The 18,341-nt window shown below is 28.4% G+C and overlaps 1 protein-coding gene across 1 annotated transcript; it reads right to left on the minus strand.

Annotated features, from left to right (window-relative positions):
• Window positions 1–345: 345 nt before the first annotated feature.
• On the minus strand, window positions 346–13,489 carry LOC100159637 (fatty acyl-CoA reductase wat). The gene is made up of 8 exons (XM_001948176.5): window positions 12,907–13,489; window positions 10,235–10,483; window positions 9,897–10,027; window positions 9,701–9,810; window positions 4,748–4,937; window positions 3,982–4,245; window positions 3,197–3,454; window positions 346–614 (listed from the first exon to the last, which is right to left on the minus strand). Exons 1-8 carry the CDS (start codon window positions 13,099–13,101, stop codon window positions 509–511), a joined length of 1,503 nt encoding a protein of 500 aa, XP_001948211.2. The 5' UTR covers window positions 13,102–13,489; the 3' UTR covers window positions 346–508.
• Window positions 13,490–18,341: the final 4,852 nt, after the last annotated feature.

Raw genomic sequence — 18,341 nt, forward strand, 5'->3', positions numbered from 1 at the left:
AGTAGCCAGTAGGTACCTATGGATTTAAGTGATTCAAGTTTTCATAATTCATTATCATTATACGATCGTTACCTATTTATCGGTAGGTAATATTGGTACCGACCGCAATTGGATTATCAACCCAGATAATGACCTAGGCCAATATTGGTAGGCATATGAAAAGGTCATTTTACACGCAATTGGTAAACTCCCTATCTTGCCTCCCCCCCCAGCATCTTTGAAAAATATACGCCGACACACGACCACTATGTATATTGTATATTATATTTTTACCACAATAGGTATAGGTTAGGTTAGGTTAGGTATATTTATGAAATGAGAAATACGAAGACTGATTTTTTTTATTAAAAATAATTATAATACATTAGGTACACGTAAATAAATAATATGCCTATAGTGTAATTATACACGAATTACAATAGTAGGTAGGTACAGAAAAAATATTGATGTTTTCTTAAAAAATATCGGGTTGATGATTATATCACATGCATTCATAATAATATTATATTTAATTTAAAATGTACATATATATTATATATCTTATACACGTCCAACACAATTGTAATATGGAATAGAAAAATAGAACGATGCACAACTTATGCAACCAGAACAACCTGAAAAATTAAAACAATACATAAATCAATAAACATGTAAATATTGCCACAACTCATCATGATGTTGTAGGCATAGAGCGGTTAGCCGAAGAGCATTAGTATTATGTTAAAAAAAATTAATGCGTTATTGGGTAAATCTCTATAGGTTCAAATGTAGTTCACCTTTATAATATATTTATTGGGGAAAGCGCATTCAAGCTTTTCAGTGTTAAGAAGCTACCTATATATTATGTTTTATTTTTATAAGGTGATGCAGTTAATATTTGTATAATTCTGCAGATGCTTAAAATAAAAAAATTTAAATAAATATATAGTTTTAGTTATAAAATATTAACAATGCATAGATAAGAGAACGTAGAGAAATGAAGATAAGAGAATACCAATAAGAACGGTTTTTTGCGTATTTACATCACTGGTGCATAATATGAGACAAATGCGTCAAAGCTTTAAAAAAAATTAGGGATGCGACGAGACCACTATTTACCGATGTCCGATGTTTGCTACCGAGAAAAAACGGACAGCCATAAAACGTAAAGCATTTTATATACTTTATACCAGATATTTAATATTTTTTGAAATGAATATTAACTGTAAAATAACATTGAATTCAACGCGTTTCTAATTTTATAATGAATACCTATAGGATAGTAGGTACCTATGTACAACAAGCTATTATAATTATTATTTTTATATTTTATTGATTCGTACCTTTGTGGTAGATACTATTATGCTGATTGATTTGGTTTTTTTTTTTTTGGTATCGGTTCAAATATGGGTTTCAAAAAAAAAAATTTAAAAATACATACTAATAGGTATCAAAATGTTTAGGACTTAGGTTATAGGGAAGTGACAGTATACAATTATGTATCTACAAATTATTACGTGAAATAACATAGTAATAGTAGCTATTATATTTTATAATATTTAAATGATATTATAATTACCTAACGAGTAAGTATAATTATGTAAGTAATTATTTAAATAAAAATTCATATTACAGAGGGCCAATATAATATGTAATAATATGTACATAATTTAGGTAGGTAGGTACCTATATTACCTACTGTGTGTCCGGTGTACCTACTTATAAATAGTCATTATTCGTCAATATTGTATAATATAATACCTACTTAATAAACATAATATCATAGAAATCATGTTAAAAAGGTAAAACTGAAATTAGCAATGCTATCAATTTGTTGATTAAGTTTCTACGTTTAGCACGTTTGAACGATAAAGTTCCAAATTTAATATCTGAAATTAAATAGCCAGGGACAATGGGATTTTGGTGCTTTTATAATAATATTACAATATTTTATATTATATGAGCGGTCGGAAATTTATTGGCCGCATATTTTTACCAACCTGCTTCGTATACAAATTATTTGTATATTTTATTACCCGGGTATTGGGCCACAATAAAACTATACAATTTTTGAAGAGTACCAGACATTGGGCCATATATTTATAAATTAATTAAAATTACTTATAACTTTGTAGGTAACTGATAAATTACATTTAATATAAATTGCTTTAAAACATTTTCATTAAGTATTCATTTAACTAAGTCAGGAAATTATTAAATTAAACAAAAATAATTAAATTATTTTAAAATTATACACAATCGTACAATTATAAATGTTATAGTCATTATTTTAATAATAAGCCAAAGACAACAAACTATTTTTAGAAATAATGAGATATACCTACAGCAGATTGTACAAAATCAAACTTTAGTAGGTAGATATTTCTTCATTTCATTTAGAATAAACATACTAATATTATGTTTGACTTAAGTCAGTTTCCTGGCCTCCTGTTACCTATGATTCTAATATTTTAATGTGCAATACGTTTAAAAATTATGGATATTTTGACGTGATATAGTGAAGTTTTTTTTTAAAATGTGAATGAATAGATTCGAAGTCATTAGTCATTTGTGTTATAATTTCAGGACGTAAAGCACGTCATAATATATGTGTGGACTGTGGAGGAAATTTCGCATCGTCATACAATTTATTAAGTAATGGCCCAATTACGGTACTCGTATTTTAAATAAAGGTTAACTATTGTGGCCCATTTCCCGGACGCCTTTCTATAGGCACAATTCATTATTATTTCATTTTGGTGCTCATACAAACCAATTATTTATGTTTATCCATTTCCAGTAAAAAGAGTTGAAAACCTTAAGATTATAACATTTAATTAATGTACTATAATATTGTGTGCCTATGAATAGAGCTTTGAATTTGTAAATAACCGCGAGGTGAAATATACAGCGATAACCGTATATTATATAGACGATGAGAATATTATAAGTTAACAGTTTCTTTTAAGTTTTAATTGTGTATATGGACTTTAAATAACTATAATTTAATTGTAAAATTTATTTTTGACTTTTGTATAATATTTTAATCATTCAATTTTTTTTCAAATATTCTAGTATATGGGTATGCTCGATATGTGATTTTTTTATAAACAATAGTTTGCATGCGTGAATCGTAGTACATTATGAAATATAATTATTCATGATGAATGAAACTATATACTAAATATTATATTCGTACATATACGTAAATACATACTTCCAGTTTTTAGATATCGCTTTGTCCAGGTTAGTAATTTCTTCTTGCAGTATGTGTTTTCTAATCCCGTAGTAATAGCTTTTTGTATATGATTTCCAGTCAAAATTGACCATGCCGAACTCAAATTGGTTGCGGTCTTCTATGCTTAGTGACGATAACAGTTTGACGGTATTGCTATTGTCAAATTTCCATTGGTTCGTAGTAAACACGTGAAGTAAACCCGTCATAAATTCTGTTTTCGCATACATTTTCAACATTCTGTACAAACATATTTTTAAATTGTAATAATATTAATAATATTATAGGTTGCCAACTATTTTTACTCGTGTATTATTGACGTTGAAATATAATTTGTTGTTAATAAATGGTTATTATTTTGTAAATTTGGCGTTAAATTAGAAATATAAAGTATCAAAACTCTTATAATATAAATCACGTATTAGGTACAGAAGTTACAAGGTGTGACAGAACAATTTGTTCGCGGTTTCAGCAGAAAATCAGATTTACTGTACAATTTGAGTGATCGCAATAGATAAATTTTTCTATTTAACTTGAAGTTGTAACTCTTACGAGACAAAAAGAAACAAAAGTATAACTTCTAACTTTAAATTTAACTTACGATATCGTTTGTGTATGCTATTAACTTATAAAGTATTTATAATATTAATTAATTTGTCAACGCAATAATCAATGATTGTAATTAATAGTTAAATATAATTTTGCGATTTTGAAGAAGATAAATAACAAATTAATTAATAAAATAAATAACACAATAAGTCGCTTACTTGGGACTTTTTCCGCTTATGATTAACAAAAAGTCAACAAATGCTGCCGGTATCCGGTGCAGGAGAAATTTCAAAACCATGCCGATCCACAAGTTGGTGTACACAATGAAAAACCCGTACCACATTGACCGCAAAGGTGGTGACACATTGTAATGTTCAGTCATTCCTTCAATATATTTGTTCCATGTTAACGGGCTATCAGCACTTGAAACGTAATTGTAGATTTTTGGTTGTTCATATTTTGTGTAATCGCAGTCTTGATGCCTGCAAATTATCGTAATTATTAAATTATATACAAAACGCGCGTACACAAAATTCAAATTATTATAATACACTTTATCATAATACAGCTCTGCACTATATATGCCTATGTGTTAGGGAAATATTTTGAAAATCTATACTTAATTTTTCCCAATTCGAGCACTGGGTGTACGTATATCATAATATGATATTAATTATAATATTTATAAAGTTAAATAATACATTATACAATGTACATAGTACACACATTTGATAAATTTTTATTATAATATCATAGCCCACGGAGATAAAATTTACCTCCACAAAATTATTGAATTAATAAATTAATTTTAATTTTTTTTTTTGCTGGGGGCTTTGTTTTAATTTAACTTTAAATTGAATATAATAATTATTGTGGTGCTATAATAATGTTTCATTAGAAGCAAGTCATAATAAAAATTTAATTACTTCATTCATATTTTATTATTAATTATTGTTATAGTATAATAATATTATTATCATCTACCTTTTTACGGTATCCCACATAACACTGATCAGTGCGTTGGCAGTATAATCTGCTGGGATTATATCGGTTACTTTGTCTATGGCGAGGTTGATCGTTCTCAAGAATCCGACCATGACACCTGTTAATATTCCTGTGGGTCCGTTCATGTTTTCCAACCATCCTGGTTCCGGTTCGGACTTCGTGCATCCGACTATAAAATATTATAAAAACAAATTGACTAGTTATACAAAATAAAACAATATTACGAGTATATATAATTATTCCATGGTTTTTGAGTTATTATTTATATTTTATTTATACAGTCATGGACACAGATGGGGTAGGTATAAACACATTTCAAAATATATATCTTTTAGGTATATACTATATTATGACATATGATTTGTTAAAATATATTTAAGTTTTTTTTACTTGATGAAAAAACCTACCCCCTCGTGTGTACCTACACCACTGCATGACGAATAATGACATCATAATATTATAATTAGTTAAACCATAGATTAATTAATATATTACTACCTATATTTAATCTATGGTTAAACGGCCTTAGGAAAAACAATAAAGTGTGTTCACCGATGTTGTTGGTTAATACTTTGCCATTCTTTTAGTGATTTCATTAAATTTTACAAAATGTACTGTAGCCACTAAAAAAATATTCAACTGCATGATACTGCGCTAATAATACCTGATAATATGTTTAAATTGTACCTGCGTAAAACGCGTTTAAAATCGATTAAAATTAAACAATTTAGAGGCTAGAAGGTAAGGTTGGTAAACAGTTTACTAAATATTTTGTGATTCCATTATTTTATTTTTAGTCTTATTGACAAGCTCTGATTGAAAACTCATTTTTGTTGTTTTTTAAATAATAATCTTTAAAAACTTTAAAAATCATTTATTGCAGAAATAATTTCAGTTTTAAAAAACAGGTAAGTGGATGTCGCTCTGCTGTACAGTAGATTAAAAGTGGGTCATTGTATAATGGATTGTACCTATTAGACTTGAATTCAATGATATAATATCATTGTATAAGGAAAACGATTCTGAGCGGAGACGGTTTGTCAGTCTGGATATCTTATGTTATTATTTATTTTAACATGTAAGTTGAATTGATTTTACAATTTTTTTTTCGTTTCTATGATGATAAGCAAAGCGTTAGAATTTAAAATCCTATTTTTAGCGTTTTTTCGTAATATTCGGTGGTTTTTCACGTGGCATTAAATAACTATTGATAAAATTGATAAGGTACTATGTGTTAAAATCGAACCACTCCTTTTGGTAGAAATGTTGTGTACAGGATATAAAAAAAAAAATTTTTAAAAAAAAATGAATACCATTGTAAAACCACTAGCCACTTGCTTTGCTCAGAATCTAAAATATACCCGAATAAGTTATATTATAATTTATACTATAAATTTTAAAAGGAAGTCCAGATTTTGTGTCACGGGTTGTGAATGTGTCTTTCTAGTTTCTAATTTATAAATTTAAAAAATAATTGTATTAAACTTTTATCATAATGTTCACTGTATATCATTTTACTTTTACTTTACTATTATTTAACTAGCTGTCCGACCTTCCTCCGGAAGAAATTATTTTTTTATAATTTAATTTAAAAACATATGACTATTTTTTGGCTATACAAATAATATAATATAATTATAATATTATAGTTATTGTTTTTGCTAATTTCTGAAAATTATGTATCTTACGTTTTGAATTCAACCACTGGAGTGGTAAATTTTATTCTTTTTATTATAGAATAGAGATAAGGTAGAAAAAAATGTAACAATAAATTATTTGTTCAATGAATAATTTATATTTCAAACGGTAAAATGCAAATGCAAACAAATAAATAAATAATTAATAATAATAATAATAATAATAATAACAACAATAATAAATAAACAAACAAACCGGTTTCCTTCGTCTCCAAAATCAAGTTAGATTCTTATATATATATATAGATAATTTAAACTATACTCATGTCAAATTAATAATTTAACAAATATATTTTTTTTATATCGTATAGCAATTGAATGTCATAATACATGGAGATGTGTACATGACCTTCATATATATTATAAGTTATATAACATTAAACCATAACAATTTTCAGTTTGTAATTTAAAATTATTAATTTCATTAAAAACATTTATAATTGCAACTCGCATGGTATAATATAATTTACAACTTAATAAAATATATTAATATACACAAAATTATGTTATCAAGCAAACGTTTGTGTTTTTCTATTGGGTTATTTTTATTTTATACTGATATAGTAATATTTACGTATAAACGAAAAATTTCAAATTGTTTTCAACGTGATAGATTTTTTTAAAATCAACTGAGGAAAGCTAAGTTATTTCAACAGTAAATTAAACTAGTTAAGTTCATGAGTTGATTAGAAAATAAACTTACTAGTTAAGTTAAAAAGTTAAAAAATAAATTAACTTTTAAACTTAACTTTAACTTTTTAACTAGTTAATGCCCACCTCTGCAACTATCCACGGGAGCGGAGCTACACGCAGGTGACAGCCAGTATTATATAACTATAATTAATGTATATACCTATTACCTAGTATGTACTATTTGTGCAAATTTAATAAAATAAAATACAAGTAATCTATTTAGTTGTTATGTTAAACAGTTAAACTAGTTTAACTGTTGTTGGTCGTTTTATTGGGAGTTTACCAATTGCGCTTAAAATGACCTTTTCATATACCAATTATAATGCGCTTTAAACATTTTAGGGTCGATGGACCAATAATTGCGCTTTATACATCATAGAATATAGGGTCAATAGACCAATTGTGCTCAAAATATTTTATACTACCCAAGGAAGATTTATTAGTTAGTTTTTAATTATAATTATATAATAAATTATTACACTAGTCGATTTTTTGAGAGCATTAATGCATAATAGGTACATAATATAATAGAAATAAATAAAGAATTTTTTTCTTCACATTTAACAAGTTACATTTTGATTATCATATATATAAAATGTATGAAAGTGATAACTTGTTTTCGTCCATCACGTTGATCAAATGTCCGTAATAATAATAACGTTTCATAAAACTTCCGATACCGTTATAAAATGTAATATTTATGTATTATTAGCAGTCACTCTAACCAGTAATCAATCAATCAAATAATCAATAAATACGTTTTTAATTTTCAAAGTATGTTTATGTTATTGTTGATGGAATTAGATCGAACAACAATATTTCTACATCTGAAGGTAGCCGCCAGGCAAATTTGAATACATGTGCAATTTGTACACTAACCGTAAAATATAAGCTGCGCAATAATTGGTATGTTGACCCTAAAATCAAATTTTGTTTTGGCGCGATTGGTCCATGCCCGTTTTATAAAACGGATTTTCCGTAATTTAATTTTCGTTGCACATGCAATACGATTTACATCGTGTTATGTCCTATTTATGTTAGGTTTATATAATTATACAAAAAATTACTTGATTCTTTAACCTGAGTGAAGTATACCAATTCATACAAAGATGGCAATATATTACTTATTTACCAATACCCACAATAGTATATTGACAATAGCTGTGTTAATGTGATGGTCTGCAGAATATTTGAGATCGGACTTACTTTCAAAGATCCAGACATATTTTGTAGTACCTAATGTGTAGACTTTAAGTTGATATCTTCCGTTTTATCGTAAGTGATTTGTTGTTGCACTATGGAAACGATATCTCATCGATAGAATCAAGTGCACGGTTCGAAAACTACGCGAATAGAATTTTTTTCGATTATTTGACATTTAATGCCTATCGGTAATTCGTACAGGTGTTTAGTGACTGCAACTTCAAAAGTTTAATACGGGATCGAATTGTTTTGGAGAAAACGTTCTGAGTAACGAATATTAAAGTTATTCTATTTTAAGAGCTTAAAATTGAACATTCAACGTGGGCACGTAATGTATGTAGTGATTCCAAGTACAGAGTTCATTTTGAAGTATAATAACACGAGTTGAATTTGTTATTAACTTGTTTATATGACACTTAAAACTTGTAGCAAAATTTGGTTGTAAATACAATAGCGTTTGTACTGGCTCTGGCAAATCGCGAATCACGTCCAACTCTACTCTGCTCGTATTTGTCCTATATCGTAGTTTACCCTTTCCTAGTGATAATGCCATTGAACTATGCTTGATTAGGTTATTTTTATGTTTATATTATTTTTTTAGCAGTACTGTTGACATCCTGTTTATCAAAGCGATCTCTAGTATATGATGGTTGAAAATAATGTGTAATTTATCCTAATATATGTATATGTATACACATAAATTACTCAAACGCTGTATATATTAATATTATTATAATTAATATTATATATCTAGAAGATGATTTACCCATTTTTCCAATACGCGGTATTGTATGATAATCCTACCATTTGATCTTTTATCGTTATATGTGATTTTGCTAGCCGGATGTGTTTACTATTGCAGAATTCTAATCGTTAAATTTGAGAGTCATAATTGAAGTGATCTCTTTAATGTATTTTTACTAAAGACCGTGGCTTAAATATTCAAGGTTATTGCACACAGCCTATATTATTGTTATCGAACAAATATAAAATTGCAGCATAAGGGTACAGTCCATATCTTAGTATATAATATCATATAGTATAGCCATTAGCCAGTATAAGTCGTCTCCTCACGCTGTCATTTTAATTCCTTAACGTGATAACATTATGTAGTGCGGGTATACTATTGCAATAACCTTGTATATTTAAGCCATGCTAAAGCCTTTTCCTGACCGTAATCATATAGTATTGAATTTTAAATAACTATTCTATATACAGTAATTATTGTCGACCACTGACGAAGGCATATATAATTTAGATTATTATTATAACTAATGATCGAAGAAATAGATCGTATCTATTACTATGATATTATTATATCGATCAAATAAATACTTACTAATCGATGGACGAAAAATGGAAATGGGCAAACGGTTTTCATTTGTCGATATCATATCTTCCGTGATTGCTTTTGTAAAAGTGTACGTGTTCGGCCAATTTTCTAAAATCCTATTATTTAAGTCGAATCAATAATATTACTATAAGGAAAAATATATCCGTCATCAACGCCGTTATAATTTATTAAATATATTTACTTAGATTCGGACAGTTCGTCTGACCCCAGCATATTTTTTAGCTCCTTGGCCGTGACCGGAGTCGGGTAATATTGTTCTCTAATCTCTTTCCTTGGACAGTGTGAATATGCCGTCGACACGTGCACAAAACCCTGCAAAATAATAAATTATGACAACCTGTTCATTATATGCACGGAATTGCACACACAACTGTATGACTTTAGTCTGTATTTTACAAAAAAATAAACAGGTTCTGTGCACACTATAATATCAAAACTATACTAAGGAAATATGGTACAAATACTGTTATTATTATACATATTTTGTACAACACAGTCGTGCATACTGCGAGCTTGTACCTTAAGATTTTTCATCTGCGCAGCTAATGTCAACAGGTTGTTGGTTCCTTGGATGTTTATTTTGGTCGCCAACTCCAGGGCTTCGTTGAATTTGATCGTAGCTGCGCAATGAAAAACAAAATTCACATTTTCCACGATCCAGTTACGATCTGCTGTCGATAAACCCAACGATTCTTCTTCGATGTTCCCATCTATGACTTTGATGTAGTCCATAAAATCGGGTTTTTCATCACGAAGTCGGTCGAAAAGCTATCAAAATTGAAATAAAATATTATTAGAGCTATAATGGATGTGTTAGATTTGAATCAATTTTATTATTTATATCTAATAAGCCAATTATTCTGAACGGAGATGAGTGGTGTGTCAGCCTATAATTCTGTCAAGGATGTTTTATAGTATTACTACATGTATTTTACTATTTAATTAGATTTTATAAGGAATATGGTATGATGAACTGATTATTAACGGGATGATTTTGGATAGTATATTATTAATTAATGAATTGTTAATTATTGATTATTGAAATATTTATTTACTATAATATTTAATATTTCATTGATTTATTATAGTTCCGTCGAGGAAAACGTACAAAAACGTAATATGACGACATCAAGTGCATATAGGTAAGTACTTACTAAAACATCAAATCTCAAAAAAATAAATAATAATTTGTGAAATTAAATATTTAAGTATTAATACATATTATAATAATATGAAGTGTATCCAGAAGTTTGTATTGTTGATGTAAAAATTATGTTTTTTAACCTAACTTTGTTTCAAAATTAAAATTGTAATTAACGTTATTATAGGTATAGGTACTGTATAAGTTTGCGTGTGATGTTGATTGTTATTAAATTATTAGTGTTGCGAAAATAGTATTAAAATAAAAATATACATAATAATGTGTAATGATATATATATTAATATATTATTATATTAACGTATATTCAATTTAAAAAAAAAAAACACATAACAACAAATAAGGAATCTATTTAATATATAAAAAAAGTTTTCCTGACTGACTCATTCAACATTCCCTAGGGGCTAGGGCCTAGGCGAAACCACTGAAGCTATGAGTGTAAAATTTGAGATTAATCGTGGAAATTGAAATTGTTGTTTTGTTTATAAATGGTTGCCATTGATTGTCTTGGGCAGATGAAGTAAGATTCGACGTCGTCCCTTATAATTTTTTAGAAGAGTACCCAGACACAACTAGTTTTAATAAACTTATGGATTTTATAAATAATAATGAAAATAATGGTAATGTTCTAAAGGCTATATAATATATTTGTAATATAAAAACTGATACAAAAAAAAGTTAAAAGACAGCTAATATATTATTAAATAACTACCTACCTAGTAAGAAATACAAATAGTTGTATGTTATAGATAAATACCTACACGTTCAAGAAAGAAAAACGAATTATTGAGTAAAGCACTATATAGTTGTAGTACTTATATACAATTTGTAGAACTATTTTCAATCATACTCGAGTGAACTAGTAAATTAGTGTTAGCTTAGCTTTAGCTGTTAAATTAACAACTGTAAGTATAACCTATAAAGTACTAAATACAGTAATATTTATTACTTAAACTAGACTTAAATATTAATATTGTCTGATACACTGATCACTTAATACAAAAATATAATGGCATAAATTAAGTAGGAAATGTGTTTAATAGATTCTACTTCAAGAAACATTTTTATAATAATTATTTTAATGCCTTGACTCCTAAAAGTTAATATATCTGGAATCAATATCACTTATCAACTTACTATTGAGTATTAATATTAACTTACAAATAAGAGTTCTAATTTGTACGTTTTATTTAGTATAAAAATGTATTTACTAGGAAGGTATAAAAAAAAAAGTTGATGAGACATGAGAAGTAATCATTATATTGTAATTCTCAATTAATATTTTATAGATTAAATCTGTTTTTAAGATCCTTGTTGAATAGGTTTTATCAAATAAAAAAATTAAAAATGAATCGATACACGAGATAATATAATTCATAGGATATAGAAATGATTTAAACATACTTTTATTTAAATAAAGTATATATATAAGTTATTTTCTCTAACATGTTTTTCAAGTTTCCAACATTTGACCCAATAATGATAGAATTAGACAACTTTAAATTGTTCATGCCTATATTGTTTTAAAATGATAGTAGTAATTATATGAGTGGTTCTACGTAAAAAAACACAAAAGTTATATTTTTTAATAACGTTATTACTTAATATTTTAAATAATTTGTTTACATTACATTTACGTTTATTTTTTGTTGTCAATAATTAATTAAATGATTAATGATTATATATTATGCTCAATGGTATTTGATATGATAGTTTAAAAATTTAAATTCAAAGGATGTTTATGTAATTTCATGACAATATTAATTTTGATTATTAACTTGGATGTTGGAATTTATTATTTTTAAATAATTAATAATATTATTAGAGATATTAAATCTGTCGTGGAAATTATATATTATATGAATCAATCTATTCGTGTCTATTAATATTGTGTTATAATTGAAAACTATAATAGTAATCATATATTTTGGAGGCATTAAACACATTTAAGTACAGTAAAAAACCTCCGTGTAATAATATGTAAATTATTTAACGACAAACAAAACGTATTTATATATTAGTATATACTTACAGCTTGTTTATAGATATCTGCAACCCTCTGACTGGCGTCGAATCCTTTTTTACTCCTCACGAGAATCGCGATATTTTTCACGGGACAAGACCTGAGTAATTTTTCCGTGAGTATTTTCCCCAAAAATCCCGTACTCCCCGTAACTAAGAACGTCCCATTTCTAAATGTTTCGGCTATACCACCGGCCGTTTCCATTGCACTATATTTGGTTTTGACGGCGTACGACACGAATTACTAAGAAATTATTATGCGGACTGTTCTAGAGTCGGGCTACGTTATTGAAGACGATATACGACGACGATCTAGTATAACTGCGAAGTGTGCGAGACACGGAATCTCCGCGGATAACCAACTCAATCGGTGTTTGTTTGTAATGTTGCTATCCTCTTATATATATAGGTTCCTACGCTACGTACCTACCTGTAGCCGGACACAAGGTGGATACCAAAATTGCGGTTACGGAAAAAGTCATCCCCACCATATCTCTAGGCGTTCATATTAAATTTCCATCTGAAATCTCAAAATCCTTGCTTGAGCACCTCACGGGTTTGATCCTCTCTCTTTTTAAATTAGCCTATCTTCTGCCCAGATGTCTAATCTATCTATATACTGGGTGATTCTTTTATCATAGAACACTCATTATTTCAAATAGTATAAATTGTTTTGAAAATATTTTTTTACATAGTTTCAAGTCGCTTATAAAACAATGTTTTTCTTAAAAAATTATATTTTTAAATATTTTTTATCCTTATAATTTTTTAAGTTTTTTACTTTTTTGAATGACAACATAGGGTTTTAATTTTATTTTCCAAAGCAGAATATTTTTCTTAATATTTTGATACATGAAAATCAAATTTGGGGCGAGTAGTTTATGAGTTATAAATATACAAAGTTTAGATGAGCGGAATGGAGTGGTACGGGGTTACCCCGCGAAATGTTTGTCCACTTCTCCGCTCATCAAACTTTGAATATTTATAACTCATAAACTACTCGCCCCAAATTTGATTTTCATGTATCAAAATATTAAGAAAAATATTCTGCTTTGGAAAATAAAATTAAAACCCTATGTTGTCATTCAAAAAAGTAAAAAACTTAAAAAATTATAAGGATAAAAAATATTTAAAAATATAATTTTTTAAGAAAAACATTGTTTTATAAGCGAATAGAAACTATGTAAAAGAATATTTTCAAAAAAATTTATACTTTTTGAAATAATGAGTGTTCTATGATAAAAGAATCACCCAGTATAGGTATATAAAAATATCTAATCCCGTGCACTTCGTTGTCCATTAAAATTGCGAACTCTATATGAATAATATGTTTTATATATCACCATGGAAACTATTTATATACAAAACATTCCATCGGAAATTTCAAAATAACATAAAATTGGTTGCCATGGTAATATGGAGACACAAACACTACACAAACAGACATACATTCATTTTTATATTTATAGATATGTAGGTATCCTATATATAATTAACAATTATGGTATATACCTACCATAGTAAAATAAGCGAATGATCATTTTCGATACTGCAAAATGAATGGTTAGCTTCTCCAAATGTAAGTGCTACGGGCTACGGAATAAATTATTTTTTAAGCTATTATGTCTCGATTATTATTATTAATAATTTATTAATTATTATACATTTGAAATTATTATAATGTTAGGTAACTATACCAAAAATAATCGATAGTACCTACAGACTGCAGTAAACAATATTTAAAATAAAATCGTGTTCATTTACACTGAATGACATTCCTTATTGTAATGTTATTATGTAAATTTGTGTCCTAGTTAGGAGAAGTCTTGAACACCCATCCCACCCTGTGCACTCGACACTTAGTTCTCCATTTCCCAGAAACTTAACATTGAAAATATAAAATGAATAATTATAAAATATGTTGAATAATACAATAATAAGTTATCTACCTACTTAAAATTGAATAGATAAATAATATGCGTATGGTTATTTTCAGTATCATAATAATTAATATTATTTTCGCATTACTCCCTTCCACAGTACTATATAGAATCTATCTGAATCTTCTCAGCCACTCCCTGCCCGTTAAAAATTCCCGAGCACTCCTTTGACGTAGAATATAAACTATAGAATATTATAGCTGATGCGGGGTATCCGGGATTCGTATATTTTACAATACAATAACAGCGTACACGATTAATCGATCATCTCAAAGATTCTACGACCAATTTTTGTTTTTCGATTCGTAAACTTCAACTCCCACATTTGTACGGATATTATTATAATTATTTTTAAATACTGCAGTACAGCATTCCTGCTTGGATACCCTACGGTTTTTTTCGTGACGTCATCGAAATCTACATAATATGTATAATATGTTGTGACTCGTGGTCAACCGCAGCGGTGGTTAGTACGTTCACCGTCGATGACGCATTTATGTTTACGCACGTCACACGCTGCCCGGTACATAATGTTACCATGGTAAACTGATTAAAACCCATGAACTTGAACGCGCATCAAAACTTCTAAGATATTGCAATATTTCAATGGTTTTTTATTCGCGCTGTGCAGGCTATTCATTCCCAAGACCCTGAATTAATGTAAAGTGGACATTGTTATGTCAGTGGTAAGTTTTTTTCAAGAATGACTCAATACGCCTAGTTTTGCATGGCAACTATATGAATTATTGTTGAATATTTAATTTTTTGATTTTTTTCATACCGCATTGTTCTTTTTGTGTATATTTTGGTTCACCTGGTGAAAAATCTCGGCATAGGAAATTAATGATACAAGTATGCATTTCAAATAAGTACTTATCTAGTATCCCAACACATCCGTCTTGTGCATTACATAACAAGTACCTACACCAAAACATAATAAAGTATTTGATGAGGTGAGGAGTCTACTAGCTGTAAAGGTCATTCGATAATATCTATTTACTGTTCAATTTTGATTGTACGTCTCGTTTCCGCGATTCTTCAATCAAGGGCAAGACGCGGACAAGACAAATTACACATAAGTACGTAACAATAATTCCAAAATAATTATATACACAATGATTTTACGTATACTTATGTGCTTTTTTTTATGATATTAGGAATTATATACTTATAATGGTACCTATGTATAATGGCTGAATATACAAGTCTTTGTTGAATAGTTACGTACGATATATTTATATTATAATCAGGTGTGTGGTCAAGAATTTCTAGTGGGGGGAGGGTCATTGTAGTTCCTTAAGTCCAAAAGTAGGGTTTTTGCCCCAAACACCTGTCAAGGTTTTCTGAAAACTAATTACAATTATTAGAATATATTAGAATAATGTATATGCTACTAGTATACAAAGAAACTATGAAGATAAACACTCGTTTTCTTATAAAGTTAACGTTTTTGGAAATATTTTTTTTGAAAATTTCCCTTACTACTCCAGTTTTTTTTTTTGAAAATTTTGACCCAACGTGGCAAAACAATAATTAATACTATACAGTAAACTGCAGAAGAATATTGGTTGATACCATGGTTGATATTGGACTACCCTGGTTGATGACAATAGCATATATAAATCTTGAGTCATCGACAATATTAATAGTATATCTATTGTTATAGATTACTAGCTGTAACCTGCACTGAAATTTCACAAAAAAAATTTAAACAAAATTAGTATTAATTATTTTTTACCAATATTATGCTAATATACAATTTTCTTTCGTACCTACTATTTTTAATATTTAATGTCAAAGTTGTAACTTCACACGCAGACATTTTGTAATAACTGCAGTGCGAATATTTAAACTAGTGATCGGAATAATCGATTGGTTTTTATAATCAAGATCAATAATAATATAGTTACAGACATATTAATATGCTTAAAAATCATATAAACGGAATCACTCATAGATAATATAATATAACACTCCCCTTTAAAAAAAATCCTGGATAAAAAGGGGGGGGGGTACTTTGGTACTTACATACTTCCGATTTCGCTCTTGCAGCTAAAAGGTAGTTTTGCTATTAAAGTTTCTTCTTATTATTATTTTATGACATGCATGTATAAAACTTAATGCTCTACATAGTTTATACTCTATGATTTTATGCACTTGAAGTAAATTTTTTCGTCTATGCCCTGGCCCTACCTTTTTCATTTCTAGATCAATTATTGTATATTATGATAATCTATATATTATTACAAAATACAAAGTTGGCTGCTAACAGTTTTGATTGTAGTTGCATTGAAAATGTCATACAAACGTAAATCGTATATAGTTCGAATTAATCATTCGGTCATTTGAATAGTTATTTTTCAATAGCACATTTTTTTAATTATTATTCGATTATTTTTACTTCGACTGTTAATCGTTCGGTTATATATTTTTGCAATTACTAATCATTCGATTATTTCCAACATTATAATTAAAACCCATGATGCCACTCGCTGTCATCTACTACGTCACGGCGAACGCTGTGCCGTCCGTAAAAAACGTGTCGGCGACAACAATAACAACAACAGTTTAGACTTAGTGGGGGCTATGAACATATCTTGTTGCGACAAATATGTGTTGATACGACGCAAGTCGCAACACATGGAAGTCTATTACAATACAAAAACGCCGATATCATATCTATAATCATGAGTAATGCCGGGTTTATACGATGCGCAGTTATAATTTTCAATAGTACTTGTCACTCGCACTAAACAGAATTTCTTTTAGTGTTTACTAAGCACTATCATCAAGCGGTCACCGTTACATATGTTGCGAGTGCAACCACGAGCAGAGTAGAGTCGTGTAGAGGGTAGCTACTTGTCGTCAGTAAATAGAACGGCGTCCTATTCACTCGCCCTCCCGGTTTAACAAATACCAAGCACTGTTTTTTTTCTGTTTACACGCAATGTGCGAGTGCGAGTGACTAGTACTAATGACTAGTAAACCCCGCATTATTGATTTTTCAAAGTTTTCGAAATTGTTGGCTCATCTTTTTATCGAACACTTTTTATTACCTAGTTTAAATCACACAAATCGGTTTGGTTGAATTACAGATATCTCTGCAGCCATTAAAAATTGCCTCGCATCTTACCTAATAACGTGTACATATAATGTAATAAGTAGGGACCGGATTTATATGCACAAAAAATTCTCAAAATATGCTTCTAATAATTCTGTAATATGTTAAAAAATATGTATTTATTTTTAAATATCTACTTAAATATGCACTTAAAATGTTGTTTAAAAATATGTAAGTTGAGCAATTGTGCTATGGTTTGCTTTTTCCAAAGCCTCGGAATGAAGTAAAAATGTCTGACTTGGTCGATCTATTTCTAATGTACCGACAATTAAATTCGTTACATATCGTCCCTCACAATCGGTAGTTTCGTCGATTGAAATACAGATATTATGATCTCCAATAGAACTTCTTATGTTTTTCATAGTTTCAGAGTAGCATTTGTTC

Source organism: Acyrthosiphon pisum, chromosome A2 (genome assembly GCF_005508785.2).
Source record: "Acyrthosiphon pisum isolate AL4f chromosome A2, pea_aphid_22Mar2018_4r6ur, whole genome shotgun sequence".
In the NCBI taxonomy this organism is placed as follows: domain Eukaryota; kingdom Metazoa; phylum Arthropoda; class Insecta; order Hemiptera; family Aphididae; genus Acyrthosiphon; species Acyrthosiphon pisum.

What these genes read in the sequence shown, in the direction of transcription:
- LOC100159637 (XM_001948176.5), bottom strand. Translation starts at nt 13,101, where the DNA reads ATGGAAACGGCCGGTGGTATAGCCGAAACATTTAGAAATGGGACGTTC. An exon ending in ATAAGCGGAAAAAGTCCCAA is followed by an intron (nt 3,455 to 3,981) that starts GTAAGCGACTTA and finishes ATGTTTGTACAG; the next exon opens with AATGTTGAAAATGTATGCGA. An exon ending in GCGATATCTAAAAACTGGAA is followed by an intron (nt 615 to 3,196) that starts GTATGTATTTAC and finishes TTAATTTTTCAG; the next exon opens with GTTGTTCTGGTTGCATAAGT.